The sequence below is a fragment of the Mustela lutreola genome, chromosome 8 (assembly GCF_030435805.1).
Source record: "Mustela lutreola isolate mMusLut2 chromosome 8, mMusLut2.pri, whole genome shotgun sequence".
Classification (NCBI taxonomy): domain Eukaryota; kingdom Metazoa; phylum Chordata; class Mammalia; order Carnivora; family Mustelidae; genus Mustela; species Mustela lutreola.
In genome coordinates this window covers 27,265,103-27,284,867 of record NC_081297.1, presented here as the reverse complement: position 1 = coordinate 27,284,867, position 19,765 = coordinate 27,265,103, and the positions used below count along the sequence as shown (strand labels likewise).

Here is a 19,765-nt window from a genome sequence, read left to right as displayed (position 1 = left end):
GGAACAGACAAAACCAAGAGATTACATGAGAAATGTCCTGGACATTGCATGAATTACAAGGAATTGAGAGGCCGTTTTAAACCGGGAGCGCAACAGCCAGTGTCATGAAGATGCCTGATGTGAGCGGGTCAGTAAAGACGGCTGGCATTTCCACGGGCACTTCTGGAAAGAAGAGAGAGGGAACGGTATCGAGCCAAGACTGAACACAGAGAAAAACAGAATGGGTAATGGTAAACAAGCTAACTCAGCTGGAGTTGAGGCACGGAGTGGGCCAAGTGAACAACAGAAAGTCACTGAAGCTTTTACTTTATCCCGCAATGTCAGGAAGTCAACAAGGTTTTTCCATGAGACTCGCTGTGATACATAAAGAGTAGCTGGAACTCCCCAACCAATCCCAGAGTCAGAATCGCTCCCTCAAATGCTCTTGTACCATGGAAAACGAACTTTTATAATAACTACAACACGGCTATCCAACTGAATGCTCTTTGGATGTGTAATTCCAGCCATTGTTATCAGAAGCCATCACTTTAAACAATGTTCGAGAATAATTAAGCCAGGGGCACCTGGGTGGCTCAGTGGTTAAGCGTCTGCCTTCAGCTCAGGTCATGATCCCAGGATCCTGGGATTGAATCCCGCATTAGGCTCCTTGCTTCTCCCTCTGCCTGCCACTTCCCCTCCTTGTGTGCTCTCTCTCTCTCTCTCTGACAAATAAATAAAATCTTAAAAAATAAGAAACAGTTTAAATCCCTTTATCTCCATAATTATTAATGTAAAGAAAATTAAATGACATTCTTTATCTATTAATTTGGCAAAGACTGTAGCTTCATAAAACCCATTTTTGGTGGGAGTGTAGGGTTACCGTTGCTCTCACATACTGTTGGTAGGGAACCTTTCTGGAGGGAAATTCAGCAATTCCACTACCAGGAATTGATCCTATAGAAACATCCCACCAAGTACCCATGACATATATACAAGGATATGCACGATGGCATTATTGTACTCATGAAACCCTGCGAATCATCCAAACATTTGTCAATGGAGCTTCAGATAAGTGAATAATGGCATGTTGGTATAATGAAATTATGATACATGTTTACATATCCTGTAAAGAACGAAATAGCCCTTTTTATAGTCATTTGGAGGTATGTGCAAGACAAACTGTAAACTTGTGATGGTTGATATCACAGTGACTTCATTCACTACCTTATAACCAGGGCTGACTGTCTGCCTCAAACTAGGCACTCAGTTCTTGTAGAATACACTGAGCCTCCGTTAAGCAAAAAAGTTATAAAACGTTATATAGCATAGTCCCATTTTCCTTTCATTATAACACACACAAAAACAACTCTATTGTTAACAGTGCTTGTTACTGGAGAGTCTGATGGGGACAGGATGCTCTCCTTTTCACTTTCTACCTTTTTTTCACCTTTCTCAATTTTAAGTTTAAAAATGGTTTTGAAATTATTTGAAACGTATTTTTTTTTGGTAAGAAAAAAATGACCTAGAAGAATTATGTACGATCCTTTCCCTGTGGTATTCTGAAGCTAGGTATAGTGGCAGCTTTGGACATGAAAGCATCTTACAGTGTCACCCAGGAACAGACGAAGGTGGACAGGAGTGAGAAAAAGGGGGCTAGAGGTAGCAGCAAAAGCAAGTCAAGGAAAGAGGATGCTGGGGTACAGTCTCTTTTGCACCTCTTGGTGTACAGGTCAAGATAACTTTCCTCTGAAGCTCACACAAGCCATGTATTCTGTATTTTTTTTTAAGTTTGTTTATGTATGTGTGTGTGTGTGTGTATACGTGTGTAAGTAATCTTTATAGCTAATGGGCTCGAACTCATGACCCTGAGATCAAGAGTCACATGCTCTTCCAACTGAGCCGGCCAAGCACCCCAACCCTTGTATTATTATTATTATTTTTTTTTAAGTAATTTGGCAGTATGTAGTGGGAAAAGTGTTACAGTCACCATTTATGGAGTACTCACTATGTACCACGTCCTTGGGCAAACTCTGCCTACTTTTAATCCTGATGACAAGGTAAGAGTTTTGAATGTTGATGAATACATTTTACCCAGGAAATAACAGAGACTTTGAGATTGGAGTTTTAAACTGGGTAGGTCAGGCTCCAATGTCCATGAACTACTCTACTAAAACGCTCAAGGAACAGGCTGACTGGCAGGAATGAGGCCATTCACAAAATAATGCAGCCACGTGGTATCCAGGAAGCAGTGAGGACACACACTGGGTGCTGTGTGAACCAGTTAGCACCTTAACCACCCGTTATGTTAACACATATGGTGGAAACAATTCAGTCATTGCACCAAACCATCTATGAATTTCAGCTTAGTTGTACTGTTTCTAAGTAAGGAGAATAAGGCTCAGGTATTTCTTTTTAAATTGGCAGCACGTTTCACGTGAATCCTGTGAGTTCTACAAAAGCCAAATATTAACACTTAGAGGACGCACAATCAGAATTTATTTATGTTCGCGATCCTGTGAAACATAGCAAAAGTCTTTGAATGCTGGCAATAGACAGAGCTTAAATAAAACAAGACTAGCATAGGAGCTGCTTCTGTATTCCTGTAGTGGCCTAGCCTAAATCTCGCCTTTATTCAACAAGAGGTAAAATGTTCATAACTTGGTCTGGAAAGAGTCCTTTTCAACAGAATTTGAAGTGCTAATCCTCTGGTCTCCTGTACAGAAAACTTCTAAAAGAATGCTCAGGGGATGCCTGGGTGGCTCAGTCGGTTAGGCTGCTGCCTTCGGCTCGGGTTATGATCCCGGGGTCCTAGGATCGAGTCCTGAATCGTGCTCCTTGTCCAGTGGGGAGCCTACTTCTCTCTCTGCCTCTGCCTGCTACTCTGCCTCCTTGTGCTCTCTCTATGACTAATAAATAAAATCTTTTAAAAAAAAAAATGCTCAGAGTGCAAATCTCCTCTCTCCGAACCCTCAGTTTACACATGCCATTCAGAGACCAGTTAAGTGTGAACGTGTTTAAGAAAAAGGCCACACTGTTTCTTCGGCCATTTAAAATTTTAAAATATTCCTAGTTATATTATATACACGCTATTGTTCTGTCTCATCTTCAGTGCGAATAGTGTTCCTGGTGACGAGAAACGGATCATATTCACAGCACCTTTTTTTCCTGAGGATTTCAGGAACTCCGCTGAGTCTGGGTCCAAAGCACCTGGAGAGTGGTAGCCTTTCCTGAGTGACACTAATGACAGAGCTCCAAGGGTAAGGCAGTCATGGCTTAGGACGGTGGGTTCCAACCTTTTTTGACCAGGGTTCACAGCAAGAAATACATTTTTCATGATTTCACACACTTTCATATGCATGCATGTGCATGTGCACACACACACACACACACACACACACACACACAAACGTATGTAATTATAAAAGATTCGTGAATTTATCCTTCCTGCGTGCAATGCACCTGACATTTTCTATTCTACTCTCTTTGTTATTAATATTACCATTATTGTTGTTCGCTCCTATGGGTGACAATCTGCTAAATCGATTTCATGACCCACTTATAGGTCACAACACGGGTGTGAAAAGCACTGCCCTAAATGTCGAAGGTTTTCAGGATGCTGCCTGGGCAGCCTTCTCACTCCCCACCCCCTTTCTGGACCCACAGATCTTCTCTCTGGCTCCGTGGACCATCTGTATGTGAGGACTCCAGCCCTGATCCCACTTCGGGGCTCCAGACCCACACATCCAACTGCCCACTGGACAGCCCCACTTGTGCACTTCAAAAGCAGCCTTAACGCCATGTCCAAAACCATATTTAATGCTGACCCTCTGTGAGCCTTACTGAACAGCACCCACCCTGCCATTCAAGCCAGAAACCTGGGAGCTCTCTCTCTCCCTGCCCTCCCACAGCCAGTTAATCATAGAGTCCTGCCTACGGTGACTTCCAAATTACTTTTGAATCCTTCCACTTCTCTCCATCCCCCTGTCCCCATTATCTCTTGATGGGGCTACTGCCAAAAACCTCCAATGTCGTGCCCCTCTCTCCAATCCCTCTTCCACCCTGAGGCCAGTGTGATCTCTCAGACACGCAAACCTCATTACATGACACACCATAGTGGAATGCCAACCACCTCAGGATGGAGCCCAGCTCCACATCTGACCTTTTTGGTCTCTCTCTCCCGTCTCAGCTCTTGTCACGTTCCCTCCCCATCCCCATCCCCCATCCCCTTTAGTCTACCCAGGGTTTTGGGGGTGGGGGTTGGTTCGCAGGTCTGGTTGCAGTTAGGATCACCTAGACATCTCTGTAAAAATACCAGTGCCCAGGCCTCACTTAAGAACAATTAAATACCAATCCAATTAGTAGTCAAAATGGACAGCTGGAGGTCCTCTGCTTTCCTTTATTTATTTATTTTTAAATTTTATCTATTTATTTGACAGACAGAGATCACAAGTAGGCAGAGAGGTGGGCAGAGAGGGGGAAGCAGGCTCCCCACTGAGCAGAGAGCCCGATGTGGGGTTTGACCCCAGGACCCCGAGATCATGACCTGAGCCGAAGGTAGAGGCTTAACCCACTGAGCCACACAGGCACCCCTGCTTTCCTTTAGAAGGAAGGTCTCTCGGTGGTCCAGAAGTGCTCTCACTGCCGGGCCTTCATAGAGCCTCGGCTCTAGCCCCGCCCCATACTTACCCCTCAGGTGTCTGCTGGAATGTAATCTTCTCAAGCTGTATCCCCTAATCCCCCAAGCCTGGTGAGTCCCCTCCTCCCCCATTCCATGTTCCCGTGGAATCCTTCAACTCCCTGTCGCAACCTACTGAGCTTCAAAATCTTTTAGCTTGGCACTAATGGCTACTCAACAAATACCCACAGAATGAACACAAGAATAAGTAAATTCCAGCATCAGATATGCGGAGAAGCTGCAGTTGAGGGGAGCTGACAAAGAAAACACTACTGACGGGTCAAGACGTAGACCATCTGTGCTTTCTTAGATTCTCAAGTCCACGGGGTGTGTAGGGTTGGAAGCAGAGGCCACTGGGCGTCTAAAGTCAATCATGTCTTCTTATGAAAGCTTTCCCAAAGGAACACAGCTCATCCTCATCAGAGGTGACAGACAGGGACTCACCCGCCCCATTTAACAAAGGATAAGACTAAGTTGCTTGCCCAGATTGACCAAAGCAGACCAGAGGAAGGCAAGTCGGATCTGAGCCGCGTGTGTCCGTGGTGCTCAAGGCAGCAGGCTCTGTCTTCCAGAGCAGAGCTAGACAGCAGAACAGCGAACGCACAGAGAAAGCTAAGGCTAACATTCCAGCAGCAACTCCTTTTCAACCGTATTTCACACAATGCTTATTACGGTACCCATTAAAGTCTTGCTAGTAATTGAAAAAATTATATATGTGCAATGAGCATGAGTTAATGTTAACAGAAGAGCCTTAACTTTTGCATCTCCTGACTTTTTACTTTTAGCTTGTACCTTAACCTTGCATTTTTGTGGGGTTCTTTACATTTTATATGGAGGTGTAAAGTCACATTTGAGATATAATTCCATTAGCCATACAAGCAACTTCATAAGGCTATTATGTTGCATCAACTTTTTCTGTAAAAATAAATTGTTAAGGATATTATTCCTGGAACAGAATAAATTCTTGGAATTACTGAGTAACTTATGTACCGTACCACTGTTCCAAGAACACATTACTTATTTTATCATGACAAAGTAAAGTTATTAATCTTCTGGCTTCCATTTCAACAATGAGAAATGCCGTGAGATGCAGAGACACCTGCATTACATTTCAGTTCAACTTTATATCATCCATAAACATCTCTGCTTTGGACACCTCATCCAAACAAATGCTCACAGAATCCTCTATGTAGCATTCGATTTTATGAAACTATAAAAGTTCCTTGCTGTTAATTACAGAGACAAATGTCTCATCACACATTTGGTTACCAGATAGCATAATTAGTTTTCTCCATTAACCTTTCAGATATAAAATTTGATTTCTAAGTAAAAAAACATTGTAAAACCCTTGCAATTCAAATGATACAGTATACTTGGACATGTTTGGGAAAAAAAGCAATACTAAGAAAACAATTTTATGGATTCTTATTTACAAGGATACTGATTGTCTGAAACACTCAAAGGCAATCTGTCTAAACTTCTTAATGATTTTAAAATATATGATGGAATATGCATGTAACAAGGTGTACTTTGTATAGAAAGGAGGCTCAGTAATCTGACCGTGAATGGAATGTGCCCTTTGATCTCGCTCTGGGTATGGTGATGTGGCTGAGTGGGTCCACCTTGGCCGCTCCTCTCTGCCCACTTCACATGGGCATCTGGGAGACAGCTGGTGACGAAGGGTATATAGTCTAAAGCAGTGTAATAGCATTTCTCTGCTCAAAGCTAAATGACCCCACAGCCTTGTCCTGCAGAGGACCACATGCCAGCCAACATGTGTAGGGGGCATTTCTGATCATCACAATGGGGGTGAGGGGGTGTGCTCCTGACATTTATGTACACTGATGCTGCCAACATTCAGTCCTCTTGTAATACGCAGGACAGTCCTGCACAACAAAACCGTCTCACCACAACAGACTGACCCACTTGATCAGCAGATAATTGGCAGCAAATTGCATTTTTAACATGTTTTAAACATGGTACTTACTTGTTTATTCAAAAAGAATTATCGAGACTCGACTCTGTGTCAAGTATCGTGTACTAGGAACACAGTCAACAGAGTCTTGGCCTGCAGGAATTCAAGCTGAGATGGGAAAAATGAAGCCTTAGACAGAGAGGGCAGCACGGGTGGGCAGAGCCCAGCAGGCCAGATGCCAGGCCCACTGGACTGCGGCATCCGGGGAGGCCCCCACAACATGGTGTACCTGCAGGGCCCTGGGGGTCAGGGCTGGTACACGTACACAGGCACAGGGATGCGTCCTCTCTCAGGGTTTAACTTTAAGAGGGGGCCCTGCCATTAACTAATCAAAAAGAACAAAAATAGGAAATGAAAACTAAATCATCTGTGATCAGTGTTGACAAATTTTACTCCTGATATGTGAGGTCCAGTTAGCTACTAAGAAGGGAGTGTAAATTTTCAGCCCCTGAAGCCAGGATGGAACTTAGAGGTAAGAGTTGAATAATAAAGTTTCAAAGTAGCTGAATCCACCACTTAATTTTGCATTTAAAAGTGGACATCTTACTCATTACCTGAGCATGTACTGGTGATTATCACATGACCAGCATGGTGCTAGGCAGTGGGGACACAGAGATGATTCTCAGGGAGTTTACAGCCCAGCAGGGAGAGAGAAGTAAACCAGCAATGCCTTGGCTGTGATGGCACCATGCCCTGGAGGCTGTGGGGGAGAGGTGAGGGCAATCAGAGAAGACTTCCTGAAAGAAGTTTCATCAACTTGAAGACTTTAGGGAGAAGAGAAAGACAAGCCAAGCAGAGGGAGGATGATGCAAGTGTGAAATTCCAAGCAAAGGAATTTCTACGGCTTCTGTGCAGCCACCAGGGTGAGAAAGTGCCTGGCCTCAAAGGCCAGGAAGGATTCCTACTGCAGGAATAAAAGAGGTCTGGTATGGGTGACGCCTGCGAAGGACAATGTCAGCAATGAGCTCCAAAGAAACAGGTGGCAGTTCACTCAGAGTCTTATCTGTCAGGCTGAGGAGTCTTAATCCTAACCTGAAAGCCACAAATAATGAAGATGTTCAGGCAAGGAGCAACCCAAGTGGCCCAGCACCTGGACAAATCCCTCCAGGGTTGGGCACATGCGCCTTGCAGGATCTACCACCCCCACTACTGCGTGCACACACTCGGGCACATCGATTCCAGGTAGCATCCGCTCCAGGAATCTGTGACTTATGAGAATAACAGAGTTGCTTTGTAAATGTCCTAGATCTATTTTTAACTTGGAGATGCAAAACACACTGTTCCAAAATCTTTATTTTATCTTATAGATGGCCATGTTATTTTCTTCCAAAAGTAAAAAATCCATATTCCCATGGGAACCAGAGAGGCTAAATTGTTAATACATCTCCTTAGAGCCTGTCCTTCTTGGAGGTTTTTTTTTTTTTTTTAATTTTTTATTTTATTTTATTTATTTTTTAAATGATTTGGTCACAATCAGAGGAGGAACAGCCAATGATCACAACCTGTCATACATGTTACCCCAAGGGTGGCTCCTGAGCCACACCACGTCTGGAGAAACAGAAAGAAGCAACTTTTCCTGGGGACACGGAAGGGCGTTGGGGAGGGGGCACAGCGCGTGTGCTCCCTCACCGTGTCACATGCACCAAGGTCTGTTGCTGAAGGCTTGGCTTTTGGTTTTTCTGAAATTCAGGTAGGAAAACTTGCTTCCTTTGGAAACTGAGACCCAGACAATGCCAAAAATCAGTTGATAAACAGGTCAGTCCTCTCTTAAGCACCCTGAAGAGGGTGTACCAATGTCACAGCACATAGAGAGCTAGCAGAGCACATACTATTTTTGTTTTGATTTTCAACATGTCTCTGGCTTTCATATGCAAGGTCCTCTCCTTTTTGGTATTTCTAGGTTTGAAGGGGGAAAAAAGGTTTCAAGTTGTATCTCACAAATCAACATCAGAAATCCCAAATTTCTGCGCTAGTTGAATATATTATAAAAGATTCTTCCAGTTAAATGAGGCATTTTTTAGTCTGGCTCACTAAATGTCCCCCAAATCTCAACAGAGTGGTATATTTTATTCTATTTTTTTTTAAAGATTTTATTTATTTGACAGAGACAGAGATCACAAGTAGGCAGAGAGGCAGGCAGAGGGGAAGGGGAAGGGGAAAGCAGGCCCCCTGCTGAGCAGAATGTCCAATGCAGGGCTTCATCCCAAGACCCTGAGATCATGACCCGAGCCAAAGGCAGAGGCTTAAACCACTGAGCCACCCAGGTGCTCCAGAGTGGTGTATTTTAAAGCAGCTCTTCAGGGTGGCTCAATGGGTTAAGCCTCTGCCTTTGGCTCAGGTCATGATCTCAAGGTCCTGGGATCAAGCTCCACGTTAGGCTCATGCTCAGAGGGGAGTCTGCTTCTCCCTCTCCATCTGCCCCTCCCCCCGCTAGTGTTCCTTCTCTCTCTCAAAATAAATAAATAAAATCCCCTTAAACAAAATAAAGCAACTCTTCATTGGTCTGTACGACAGTGTCCAAGCTACTCACGCACTTAGATATTTGAGTACCTATCATCTGGGTACCTATTATGAACACAATACTGTGCTGGGTGCTTCAAAGGATATGAAAAAGAATCCAGGTCACACTCGCTCTGTGATCTTACAATTTATAGGAGGAGAGATGGTGCAAATAAACAACCACAGTTCAATGCAGTAATTGCCCAGGTTTGGGGATGATGGGCATGTCTGCAGGGTAACTTGCAGTGCAATAAAGCTGTGTACAAAATTAGTAGGTATTAGGCAGTACATGGGAAGCGCCATAAAAGAGTGATGTTATTATTTAGTGCTAAGACATTAAGAACACTTAAATTCTATTTCAGAAAGAGAACAGACAAGGGAATAATAAAAATCAGAATACAGCATTTCCTACTTTGAAAAAGTGTTTTGTCATTGGGGTTTCCTACATGCTAGAGGAGAACCTGCAGGGGAGGTCAGGGCCCACATTATTATTCTATTACGGAAGACAAAGAAAAACCCTCAAGAGTTTTGTGCAAGGTGTTATTAACTGTTAACCTGAGACTCAAACCAAGGTTTTCTGACTTCAAACCTGACTTCTCTCTACTGTGCTAGACAAACTGAGAAGGCCTCCAGGCTTAGGTAATGTTTGAATTGGGCTTTGAAAACCAATAGGAGATAGGATTGTAATAGATGGAGTCTGGAAACAGGCTACGACATGGGAGCGCCTGGAGAGAACAGGCTGGAGAGAGGTGCACACTTGGGCAGGGCAAGGTGCTCCAGGAAGGAATGCTAAGAGACCAGGCTGACACGAGCGCATGTTTTTAGCAGGAGGAAGAGGGAGATAAGGTTAGAAAGGTGAGCTGGAAGCAGACTACGAACAACAAAGGGAGGAGGAAAGGGGGCCTGGCTTTCTCAGAGGCTGCCTGGCAGAGCAGAGCAGCAACAACGTGGGAGCCATGTCCACAGCCAGGCTCTCACCTGTGAGCTTTCTGACCTTGGGCAAACTGACATTTCCAAAGACGCCTATTTTTCATTTAAAAATGGAAATAACAATACTTCTCCAGTACGGGAAGTGCCCTGCGTACAGCAAATGTTCGACTAACTGGGCTTCCTTTCTTCCCAAGTGGGTCCTAGGCTCTGCCCAGTGGAAGCTTCCGCCCACCCCTCCCTTCCACCGAGAGCCCGTGCCCCGCCTCTCACATCTGGGGCCCCGCTCTGCCGGGGAGAGGATGAGACGTTACACACCCAACTCAGTCCATGAGGGCAGAAGGGCAGGCAGGACAGCTGGCAGAACTGCCATGGTGAAAGAGGGAAGGAATGGGCGTCAAGACACCGGAGTCTAAAGCATGCTCAACTACTACTTTCCGTGTGCTCTGGCGCGAATCACTTGCACCTCCAAGCTCTGCTTCCTGTCTGTATAGCCGGTATAACACCTGCCTCATGCGCAGTTGTGATGTTAGCTAAATGATTAACCCCGGTATGTAACAGGCCTAACTGCAAACTTCGCCCGAACTTGAGACCATGAGTAATATCTAAGAGCGTCTCTGTCTGCATCTAAAGGTAATAGAAGCACATTTACAGGCGCGCTTCTACTCAAGGAAGCCATCAGTGTTCAAGAGTCTCAAGAGGCTCTCTCAACCTTGACTTTGCTTGCAATTGTTCAAGAAGCCATTTGTGGACCTAGAGGATGAGCAGGTCTACTGTTAGTGCTGTAGGAAACCTTAGAAACCATTCCGATCAGAGGTTTTTCCAGGGTGACGGGGGTGCCCTAAAAGCCGTGCAGATGCCCGCAGAGGTGGGGAGGTAGGTTTGGGATGTGTCACCTGTGATAACACACGAAGTTCTTACCATGGTGGCTGGCACACAGCCAGCTCTTCCAAAATGACCCCTACAGTTACTGGCTGTGTTTCCAACCCCAGGAAACGCTCAGGCCCACTTGGACGGACCTCCATGATATTTGAGGTTGTTTCTCACTCATGGAACTCCAGCCACAGGTGAGGTAACACATCAGGGCCCTTTCCCTCTGGGGAAGAAACAGGAAGCAAGCGGGACCCAGGCTGCCAGACTCTAGGTGAAGAGCACCCTCATTTAACACACGCACATGTCTATGTCTCCGGGAAGGAGACTTATGTTGTCATGAGAGGCTGGCGCCCTAGCCTGGAAAAGTGGATAGGGATTGAGTGTGTCATCTTTGAGGAGACTCTGGGACCCTGGTGGGGGTGGCTGTCATTGGCAAAGCCATGGACAAAGATTTCAAAATTCCGACATCTCGATCCTGCTCAACTGGCATGGCTACAACATTTGCTTTCTTTGTCTTCTGAAAGCTGTGTAACCGAACCGAGTACTGAAAGGAATGAGGACAAGGCCAGGGCCTGGCATGTAATTGGAGCTCAAGAAATATTTGTCAAATGAATAAATGAATGAGATCGAACACCTGAGAAACAGACATGTTCCAAATTTCTATCTTATGACAGTAAACCTAAACAAAGCCCAACATCTCAAAAGAGATTTTATCAAAAGTTTGTATTATTGTTATGAGTAATAAACTTGCTGTCTCACTAATATATTTTCCAAAAGTGCCTTGTTCTTTCCGGTAAGGTCTCCTGATGATCCTTGAATTGTCTGGCCCAGCATGGTAGAGAGGAAAGGTCTCTGGACAGGAGCTGTGGGTCCGCTCCAGGTTCTGCTATTTCTGAGCAAGTTGCTTTACTCTGAGCCTCAGGTCTGTCCTCTAAGTAATGGGAATAAGAATGCCTGCCCCAGTGACCTTACAGGAAGTCAAAACCACAGGATGACAGAGGTGAAAGCAGTTCTTAAATGGATGACGCTCACTTAATATCTGATCCTGACAACACTTCCCTGCTGTAGCTTACAGCACCTTTTTGCACCTGGAACCTTCTCCAGCTCCCCTCTGTCTATGCAAATTGTCTCCAACTTTGAGGGAGACTCCCCACTTGACCCTCCATTTGATCCTTCCCTTCCCATGCTGCTGTGGCTCACTGCCCCGATGGTCCGTATTTGTTGGTTAATTACCGTTACTACTTGAGCGGCCTCTGGCTACTTGCTACTTGAGCGGCCTCTGGCAGGCCACTAAACATCTATGTCTCCTGTACAAAATGGGGAGGATAATGACTTACAGGTTTGCCGCGAGGGATAAATGAACATAATTCATGTGAGGGATTCAGGTCAACACCATGTGCACAGAAAGTGCCCAGCAACGGGAGCTGTTACAGTCACTGAACATTGTTCCTTAACTGTGCTCTGAATGTGCCCCATCTCCTCAACTGGATTTCATCTTTGAGAACAAGGTCTCTGTCCTTTCCATTTCTTTGGTTACCCCCAATCCCACTCTCATCCAGAAAAGCACTGAGCACATAGTCTTTTCTAAAAAAAAAAAAAAAAATCTGTTTAGTTGATTAAAACAGATAATTGTTTTTCTCCAAACAGGACTCAAATTTTTATGGTCGCCCCTCACAGCCCGCCTGACAATGTCAATGTCCACAGGGCAAAGTAACCTCCTCTGGCCCTATTATCACACTAAAAATGTGTGGGTAACTCTGAAAGGACTCAGCCAAGTCATTCACACTACTGAGCTATCCTACCATGTTGGATGTGCTGCATTAGTCAACAGCCTAAAAATATTCCAGAGAAATAAATTTCATGTGGGAACACTGCCAAAACCTGGAGAACTCACTCTCTTTTCCTGAGATGTGAACTTTAATATTATAGGTGCGGATAGTATTAAAAATACGACATATGTCTGAACACAGAAAATCCTATACAATATCCTAGGGGCCATGTATTAGGACTAGATTGTATTTGAAACTGTTCTTCTGGCGTTTGGCTAACAAAATCCCTTGGATGTCATAAACCTCACATTGAATTCTACACCCTAGCAAGTAACATCACAGATAGACTCAAGCAATTTATAAAACAAGCATGCTTTAAATCTATGTTTTGAAATGAGAACCTAAAAACTAAAAAATGCCTGTTTTAGAACATCATAGACAACCAAAATCTTAATTTCCTATGTTTTCAGTAACTATTCCCAATTGCTCTAGAAATTATGATAGTGTAACCACTTATTCCTCTAGTTTTTAAAAAAATGACTGGAAATCACAAAATAAAAATGTTCTTTGGGAACTACATCTCACATCCCCCAGAATAAGCAAGACTGAGAAGGAAGCCAGGCACACGTCTGCCACTGTTCAATCTTTGGTCTCCTCATGGCTGAGGCCTTCTTGACCAGAACTTGCAAAGCTTATTCTGATCCTGGTCTTTTGCTAATGTTCTCTTATCTTCCTGGACTCGAGCTGGGAAAAATGAAAGCAGCAACGTGTGCCCCTTTCAAGAGTTTGTATTTTCCTGAATTCTGAGAACTAGCATCTTCCTATTGTTCAGCCCCCTACTCTGTCATACCCAGAATTACCTCACTGTATAGCATCCTACTGTTTTCCAAACACACAGCAGCCTGCTTTGTTGGAGAGTAACTCAACCAAGGACATGATGTTCCGTTTTTATGATAAATGTAAATTTTCTACTAATGGGCAAATTCCTCATTTCCAATGACTATATCGAGTAGTACTTAGATACAGAATTCCAACCAATCAAGCTTAAGGAACTGAAAATACAAAATTCCAACTGATTAAGTTTAAGGAACTGAAGAGAGTGCCAACCAAGAATATTCTCCTTCTGGGTTGTAGCATTTCACTTGACTATTCACTTTTTGGTTTTTAGTTCTCTTAACCGTAAACAGGTGCTGAGCACAGCTGCCGGCCTCAGTGACAGTCTCTGCTTGAGTACAGAGATCTACATGCTTTCAGTGGTCACTTATGACCACTAAGTTTGTTTGCTGATACTTCCCTCCTGTTTTACCTCACTCAAGTATCCGTTTTCATTTCTCTGTCCACCGCATCCCACCGTTTCTCTCTCTCAAAGCCAGAAAGAGAGATCCTGGTGGCTGAGGACTCCACCACATGGCTTTCACGTTGTTGGGATCTGCACCAATCCTACGTCCTTCAGCCCTCCATACTCCTCAGGGAGCAGGCAAAGCTGACCCTTGCTTTTCATCACTCTTGCCCCAACTGTCTCCCACTTTATGCTCCCTTGCCATGCAGCACCCAGCTCTTACATCACTACCAAGAATGGTGGGGATGCTCAGGATGGGCAAGATGGAAGCCACACGCCACTGTTTACTCTCTAATCCTACTTCTCCTCCTCTCTGGGTACTCACTCTTAGTGGCAAAATCGCAAGTTGTTTGCATTTTGGGTTCACAGTCTGCAAATAATGAACTGCACATTCAAGTTCTCTCCTGTATGACATTTGTCCCAAAAGCTGTACTTAGAGTGGCAATGCTTCTGACCACCTACTTATTCATCATGCAGCTAGCCTTGTCGGATGGTCTCCCGGACACCACTTTTGCTCGGCCTGTCCCTAAGGGGAGCTGGGAATGAGGATGGTAAGAGCAAAAAGTATGGCTAGTCACCCTGACCACAGGTATCGGGGTGAAATGCACACAGGTCCAGGAAAATGATAGCTAGTATTCTCAAGCGGTGGTTAGGTGGACAATCACACTTTGATTTTCCTTACGCTTTTTGACTGTAGATTTAATTTAATTTTGTCATGGCAGGATTAGCAACCAGGCCACAGAGGTGAAGGGACTTTATAATAAGACAGCATATTAATCCTCCATCCCACCCAAGGCAGAAGCAAAACCAAACAAATAGCAGCTTCCTGGAAATTGAATTTCTGTTATCCAGATGTCAAAGATGTAATACCCCAATTACACAAACTATTGCCAGTGAAGCATGCCAGCGAATATGCAATGTAAATGGGGTGAGCACAGAGCGACAAACCTGCACAGTCAGCATCTGGCTCTGAGAGTGAGTGATAATTAGCACTGTGTGTAGACACTAATAAACATTTATGTCTGAAATTACAACTTTTAGCAATGTTAATAAGGGATATATTGGCAATCTGTAAAATAAAAGGTCTTGAAAAGAATGTCATACATTAAGCAATGGCAGACATTTCCCGTTCTGGCACAACCTTTTTTTTTTTTTCCCCTTCCCCCTAACTGCAAATGGCCACACTGTTTTGCTGAGAAATTAATTGACATAGGAACCTACCTAAATAAATGGGTTGTGTCTCTTTGGCCTCCCCATTAACATCGTTGCTGAATTCTGAGATCTTATATACCTCATGGTGATAATCTGGGATGAAAAAACAACCAAAAATTAAAATTCCAATGACCTGCAAGTTATGAAAAAAATAATAAAAACTAACTCTCTTTATATATAAGAAGTATAATCTATACTTTAAATTATAAACATAATTTCCAAGAACTCAATTAATCACCGAATTTATAGTCACTAATAATCCCTAAAACTTTGCTTACTCTGAGGAAGTACACAGACTTGAAATATTACTTTGACTTTAGAAAATAGCTTTGCTGATCACATGGTTTTCACAGTAAATTTGGCCCAGAGATGCCAATTACTAGGTCTCTTTGCTTTCAAATGACAACTATGTTTATAAGGGAAAGAAAAACCTTGCCCAATCATAGGCCAGGAGGGTGATTCCAAAATTATCTCAACTCATTTCCATGAGTACAGTATATCAAGAGTATGCTTTAGGGTAACCCGACACTCAGTTTTCTCAGTTTACCCAGCAAAATCCCAGCCTTTAAGCAGCTTACCGGAAAGCACACACGAAAAATACTGATTTGTTATTTCAAATATAGTATAATCTAGATAAGAACGCGAGATTCTCATCTTTCTCACAATCTTTTGCATTCAGCTACTGCACTTTAATATGCAATAGTTTATTTGCTAAAAATGCACCTGCAGAGAGAAGAATCAGACCCATAATTTAAAGAGAGGAAAAAAAGTAAAAAGAAAAACTTGCTATGTCAGTCAAACTTTACAATACAGTACTTTAGGAGCTTCCTTCTTCTCTACCGAGGCTCCTGGGCTTGCCCATGGTCTATTATCTAAAAGGTAGGATCATCTAGGTGAGAAAATAGAGGTTCCTTCTTAACAGCCATTCCTTTTTTTGTGACTTGAGACCTGACAGAACAAGGTCTACAAAACTATTCTCACTTTTCAGATAAAGTAGGAAGTTTTCTGAGGTCATAAATAAGAAAGCAACCTACATTCCTGAATGAATCAATAGACCAACAGGCCAGTCACATATAGAGAGGTTTTTTTTTTTTTTTTTTTTTTTTTTTTTTTAAGTACAAATGACTGAGTAATCCACACAGAGAAAGAGGGAAGAGCCAAATATTTTGAATACGTAAAACGATCTCAGGCCTCTTTCATTAAACAGTATCCAAACTAAATCAGGGGGAATAGACATGAACAGATCTTCAAAATGTCTATAATCAGACCATTTTCAGGCTAGCCAAAAGCAGGCTTTATTGAATCTACATCATAGTTAGCTCAGCTTAGCTTGAAAAGCTCTATTACTTGGAATCACCCTCTAATTTTCATCAGCTCACATGTGACTTCCCCAGGTTGCTGAAACAATCGCCTTGCTTTCTACTCTGATGCCAATGCTAGATAAAACAACAGAGAAAAGGGGACAGGTTCTGTGGTTTGGTTTTGACCTCAAGTTGACTCAAAGAAGATAGTTCAACAAGGTGATTCTAAACTCAGTACCAGGACTTGTGACATTAGGACGAGAAAAGTCACCTCTCTCTTATTTAAGGTGACACAATGCATTTTAATAGACATATATTTATTTCTGCTCTTATCTCAAGTTCTCATCGTCTCTGACAAAGTCCAGTCAGGAAAAGAAAGCCTCTGACAAGTAACTGAACACAGACAAGGCGATTCAACTTTCCCCTCCCCTGATAAAATAGACCCAAGCCCAAAGACCGCGATGTACACCTGTTAGTTAAATCGTCAGGAACCCGCTGGAATTTTTTTTTTTTTTTTTAAATAGGGATACTTTTCTGACCGATAAGTGATCTCTTCCTAAACACCTTTCCAACCCAAATAACGTCTCTAGAAAAGATGCCGGAGGTCAACAATTCTCATTTGGGCTCGTACACCTAACGAGCTTCTTTCTGGTTCTTAAGAGAACCACCACCTTTTTTTTTTTTTTTTTTTTTTTTTTTTTTGCTTCTGTTTGGGGGGAAAAAAGCAAACCCACAACCATTGGTCGGTATCCGTGTGTGCACGGCCTGACGGAGAGGCAGTTCTCCCCCACCCCCCAACCTAGCCACAGGAGTGGAATACCAAAGAAGGCTCTCGGCTCCCCAAGTGTCATTGTTTGCTAATTTCCTGATGTGCCCTCCGACTTGTTTACGCTGAATAACATCCTGCCTCCCCCCCGCACAACTTTCCCCGCCGCGCGGCGTGTGCGGCCCCGGCCCCTGCAGGAGGAGATTCGGGGGTCCCGGAAGCCCGGACCCCCGGCTGGGACGCGCGGCCGCGGCGCGGGGCGAGGGGCGGCGGGCCGGGCGCGGGGATGTTTACGCGGCGCCAAGTCCTCCCTCCGCCGCCCGCACGCCCCCCGCCCGGCCCGGCGCGGCCCGCCGCTTACCTCGGCTCACCAGTTTGAAGCTCTGGGATTTCCTGCTCCTTTTCCTCTCGGAGAACTCCATGGTGCTGGCAGGAGGCAGGGGCTGCGGCCGGTGGGCGGCCGGCGGGCGGAGGGAGCGGCGGCCGAGGCGGCGGTGGTGGTGGCGGCGCTGGCTCTTGTCACCCGGCAGCGGGAGCGCCAGGACCAAGGTCCGTGTCTTGAATCCGCAGGGGGAGGCAAAGGCAAGGGAAAAACCACCTCGAGCCCACTCGGGGGCTGCGGCTTGCGGGGTCGGCAGGAGGCGCTTTCCCGGGAGAAGTTGCCCCCGCCTCGCCGCCGCCGCCCGGTCCCCTCAGCACGCCCCCCGACCCCCTCTCATTCCCGGTCTCTGTGCCACACGCAGCCGGAGCCGAACTTTCCGTTGGGGAGCGAGTTGGGGGCGGGGAGGGCGCGGCGCGGCGGGCCGGGTGCTGCCGGCGCCCTGCGCGCTGGCCGCGGGCGGGCCTGGGCGCTGCTCCGGACGCGGCGGCGGCGGCGGCGAGCGCGGCCCCGGGGACGCGGCGGGCGGGCCGAGGGCGGCGGCAGCGGCGGCGGCGGTGGCGGCGGCGGGGTGCGAGCCGGGTCGGGGCGCTGACCGCCCCCGCGGGAGGAGGGGCACCGGGGAGGAGGCGGCGCCGCCGGGACCCCGGGGCCACCTGCTGGCGGAGCGCGGCCGCCGCCATCCCCGGGGGCCCGGGCAGCCGCCACCCACCGGCCTGGACGCGCGGCGCCCTGAAGAGGAGCCGGAGGCCGCGGCGCAGCGCCCTCGGCCCGGCCGGCCGGCCTTCCCGCGGGGACTGCGGGCTCGGCTGGACGCGGGGGTCGGGGGGTCGGGGCGCTGCTGCTTGGGGCCCGGCTCTCGGCCCCGAGCTCGCCTGCCTGTCGCCACCGCTTCCCGGGGCCGAGCTTGTTATACGTAGTGCTGGGTGTCGGGGACCCTCCGGCCAGCCCACTCCTTGCCTTGAGAGGCAGGATGTCGGAGGGCCACACTCACGGGCTTCATGCAAGTTTTAGGAAACACACACACACTACACACACACACACACACACACACACACGGAGGGCCACACTCACGGGCTTCATGCAAGTTTTAGGAAACACAAATTACACACACAACTTACCCTCCGCGCTCTGCCAGGAAACGAAGAGATTTGAGAATTTACTGGTAAGAAGAGTATAGAAAACAGTGAGCTTCAATTCTTCTTCACCAACAAAGAGGGTGGTAGAAGGATCCGGAGTTATATTCTAGGAGACAACTTGGAATGTGGGGCTTGGAGCGGGTGGAAGGAACAAGGGGTGCAACGTCAGTGGGTGCTCGATGGCTTTGCTGACTTTAGAGAAGAAACGGCCAAGGCAGGTGCCGGGCGGGGCGGGGGGGGGGGGAGGGGGACTCTGCCACCTGGTGTAATAGTGCCAAAATAATTGACAGCAACAATGCTTTTATTACTTTTATATAACATTCTTCTCTGGGGAGCTAGGAGCACGCCATTTCCTTCTTAGAACCTCTTTAGGGTGGGAATGGAAGAGAATTTTACACCACCTGGGAATGGCAGTACAGGACGGTAATCTGACATGCTTAAAAGTACCTCACCAAACTGACCGTCCCTAGACCTAAATGCAAAAGAGAGTAAAGAGATGGACAATGCATTCAGCCGGGTGGCAAACTCACGTGGCCCTAAAAGAGTGGCGAGGAATAAGGGAAAAGAGTATGTTGATAAATGCGATACATTTCATCACAGGTCACACTCAGAGGAGGAGACAGTACCTCTGTTTAACTGGGATACACGAATAGGACAACTTTGAGCAAGGGGGAAGCTGAAGGCAGCTAGGATACACAACACCAGGAAACAAAACCAAGGAATAAGGTAATCAGATAGTGGAAGCAAGCCTGGTATACCTTCTAAGGTCTTTTTGTAAGGCAGTATGCTGCAAGTGAGGAGGCTGGGTGTTCTACCTGACCAGGTGTGAGGAGAAATGTCCATTCACTTTTATTAAACAAACCTTAAACAAGAGGTTCTTAACCTTTTCTGGGTCATTGTTTCCTTGGAGATTATGTTCAAACCTAAGGGTC

At 45.8% G+C, this 19,765-nt stretch overlaps 1 protein-coding gene across 14 annotated transcripts in view; it reads right to left on the bottom strand.

Moving 5' to 3' along the window:
• BEND7 (BEN domain containing 7) overlaps positions 1-18,117 on the bottom strand; it is a 79,101-nt gene extending 60,984 nt beyond the window's left edge. For 5 of the 14 annotated variants that reach the window (XR_009356541.1, XM_059184110.1, XM_059184102.1 and 2 more), the window contains exons 1-2: positions 17,677-18,115; positions 15,258-15,341 (exon numbers count right to left, since the gene is read on the bottom strand). Coding sequence is in view for 11 of the 14 variants with exons in the window: in XM_059184110.1 (XP_059040093.1) it covers positions 15,258-15,341; positions 17,677-17,737 (145 nt within the window). In the remaining 3 variants the exon portion in view is untranslated. Of the gene's footprint in view, positions 1-15,257; positions 15,342-17,676 lie in introns of all 14 variants that reach the window. The other 9 variants (XM_059184104.1, XM_059184107.1, XM_059184105.1 and 6 more) reach the window with 5 other exon arrangements.
• Between the last annotated feature and the right edge of the window lie 1,648 nt (positions 18,118-19,765).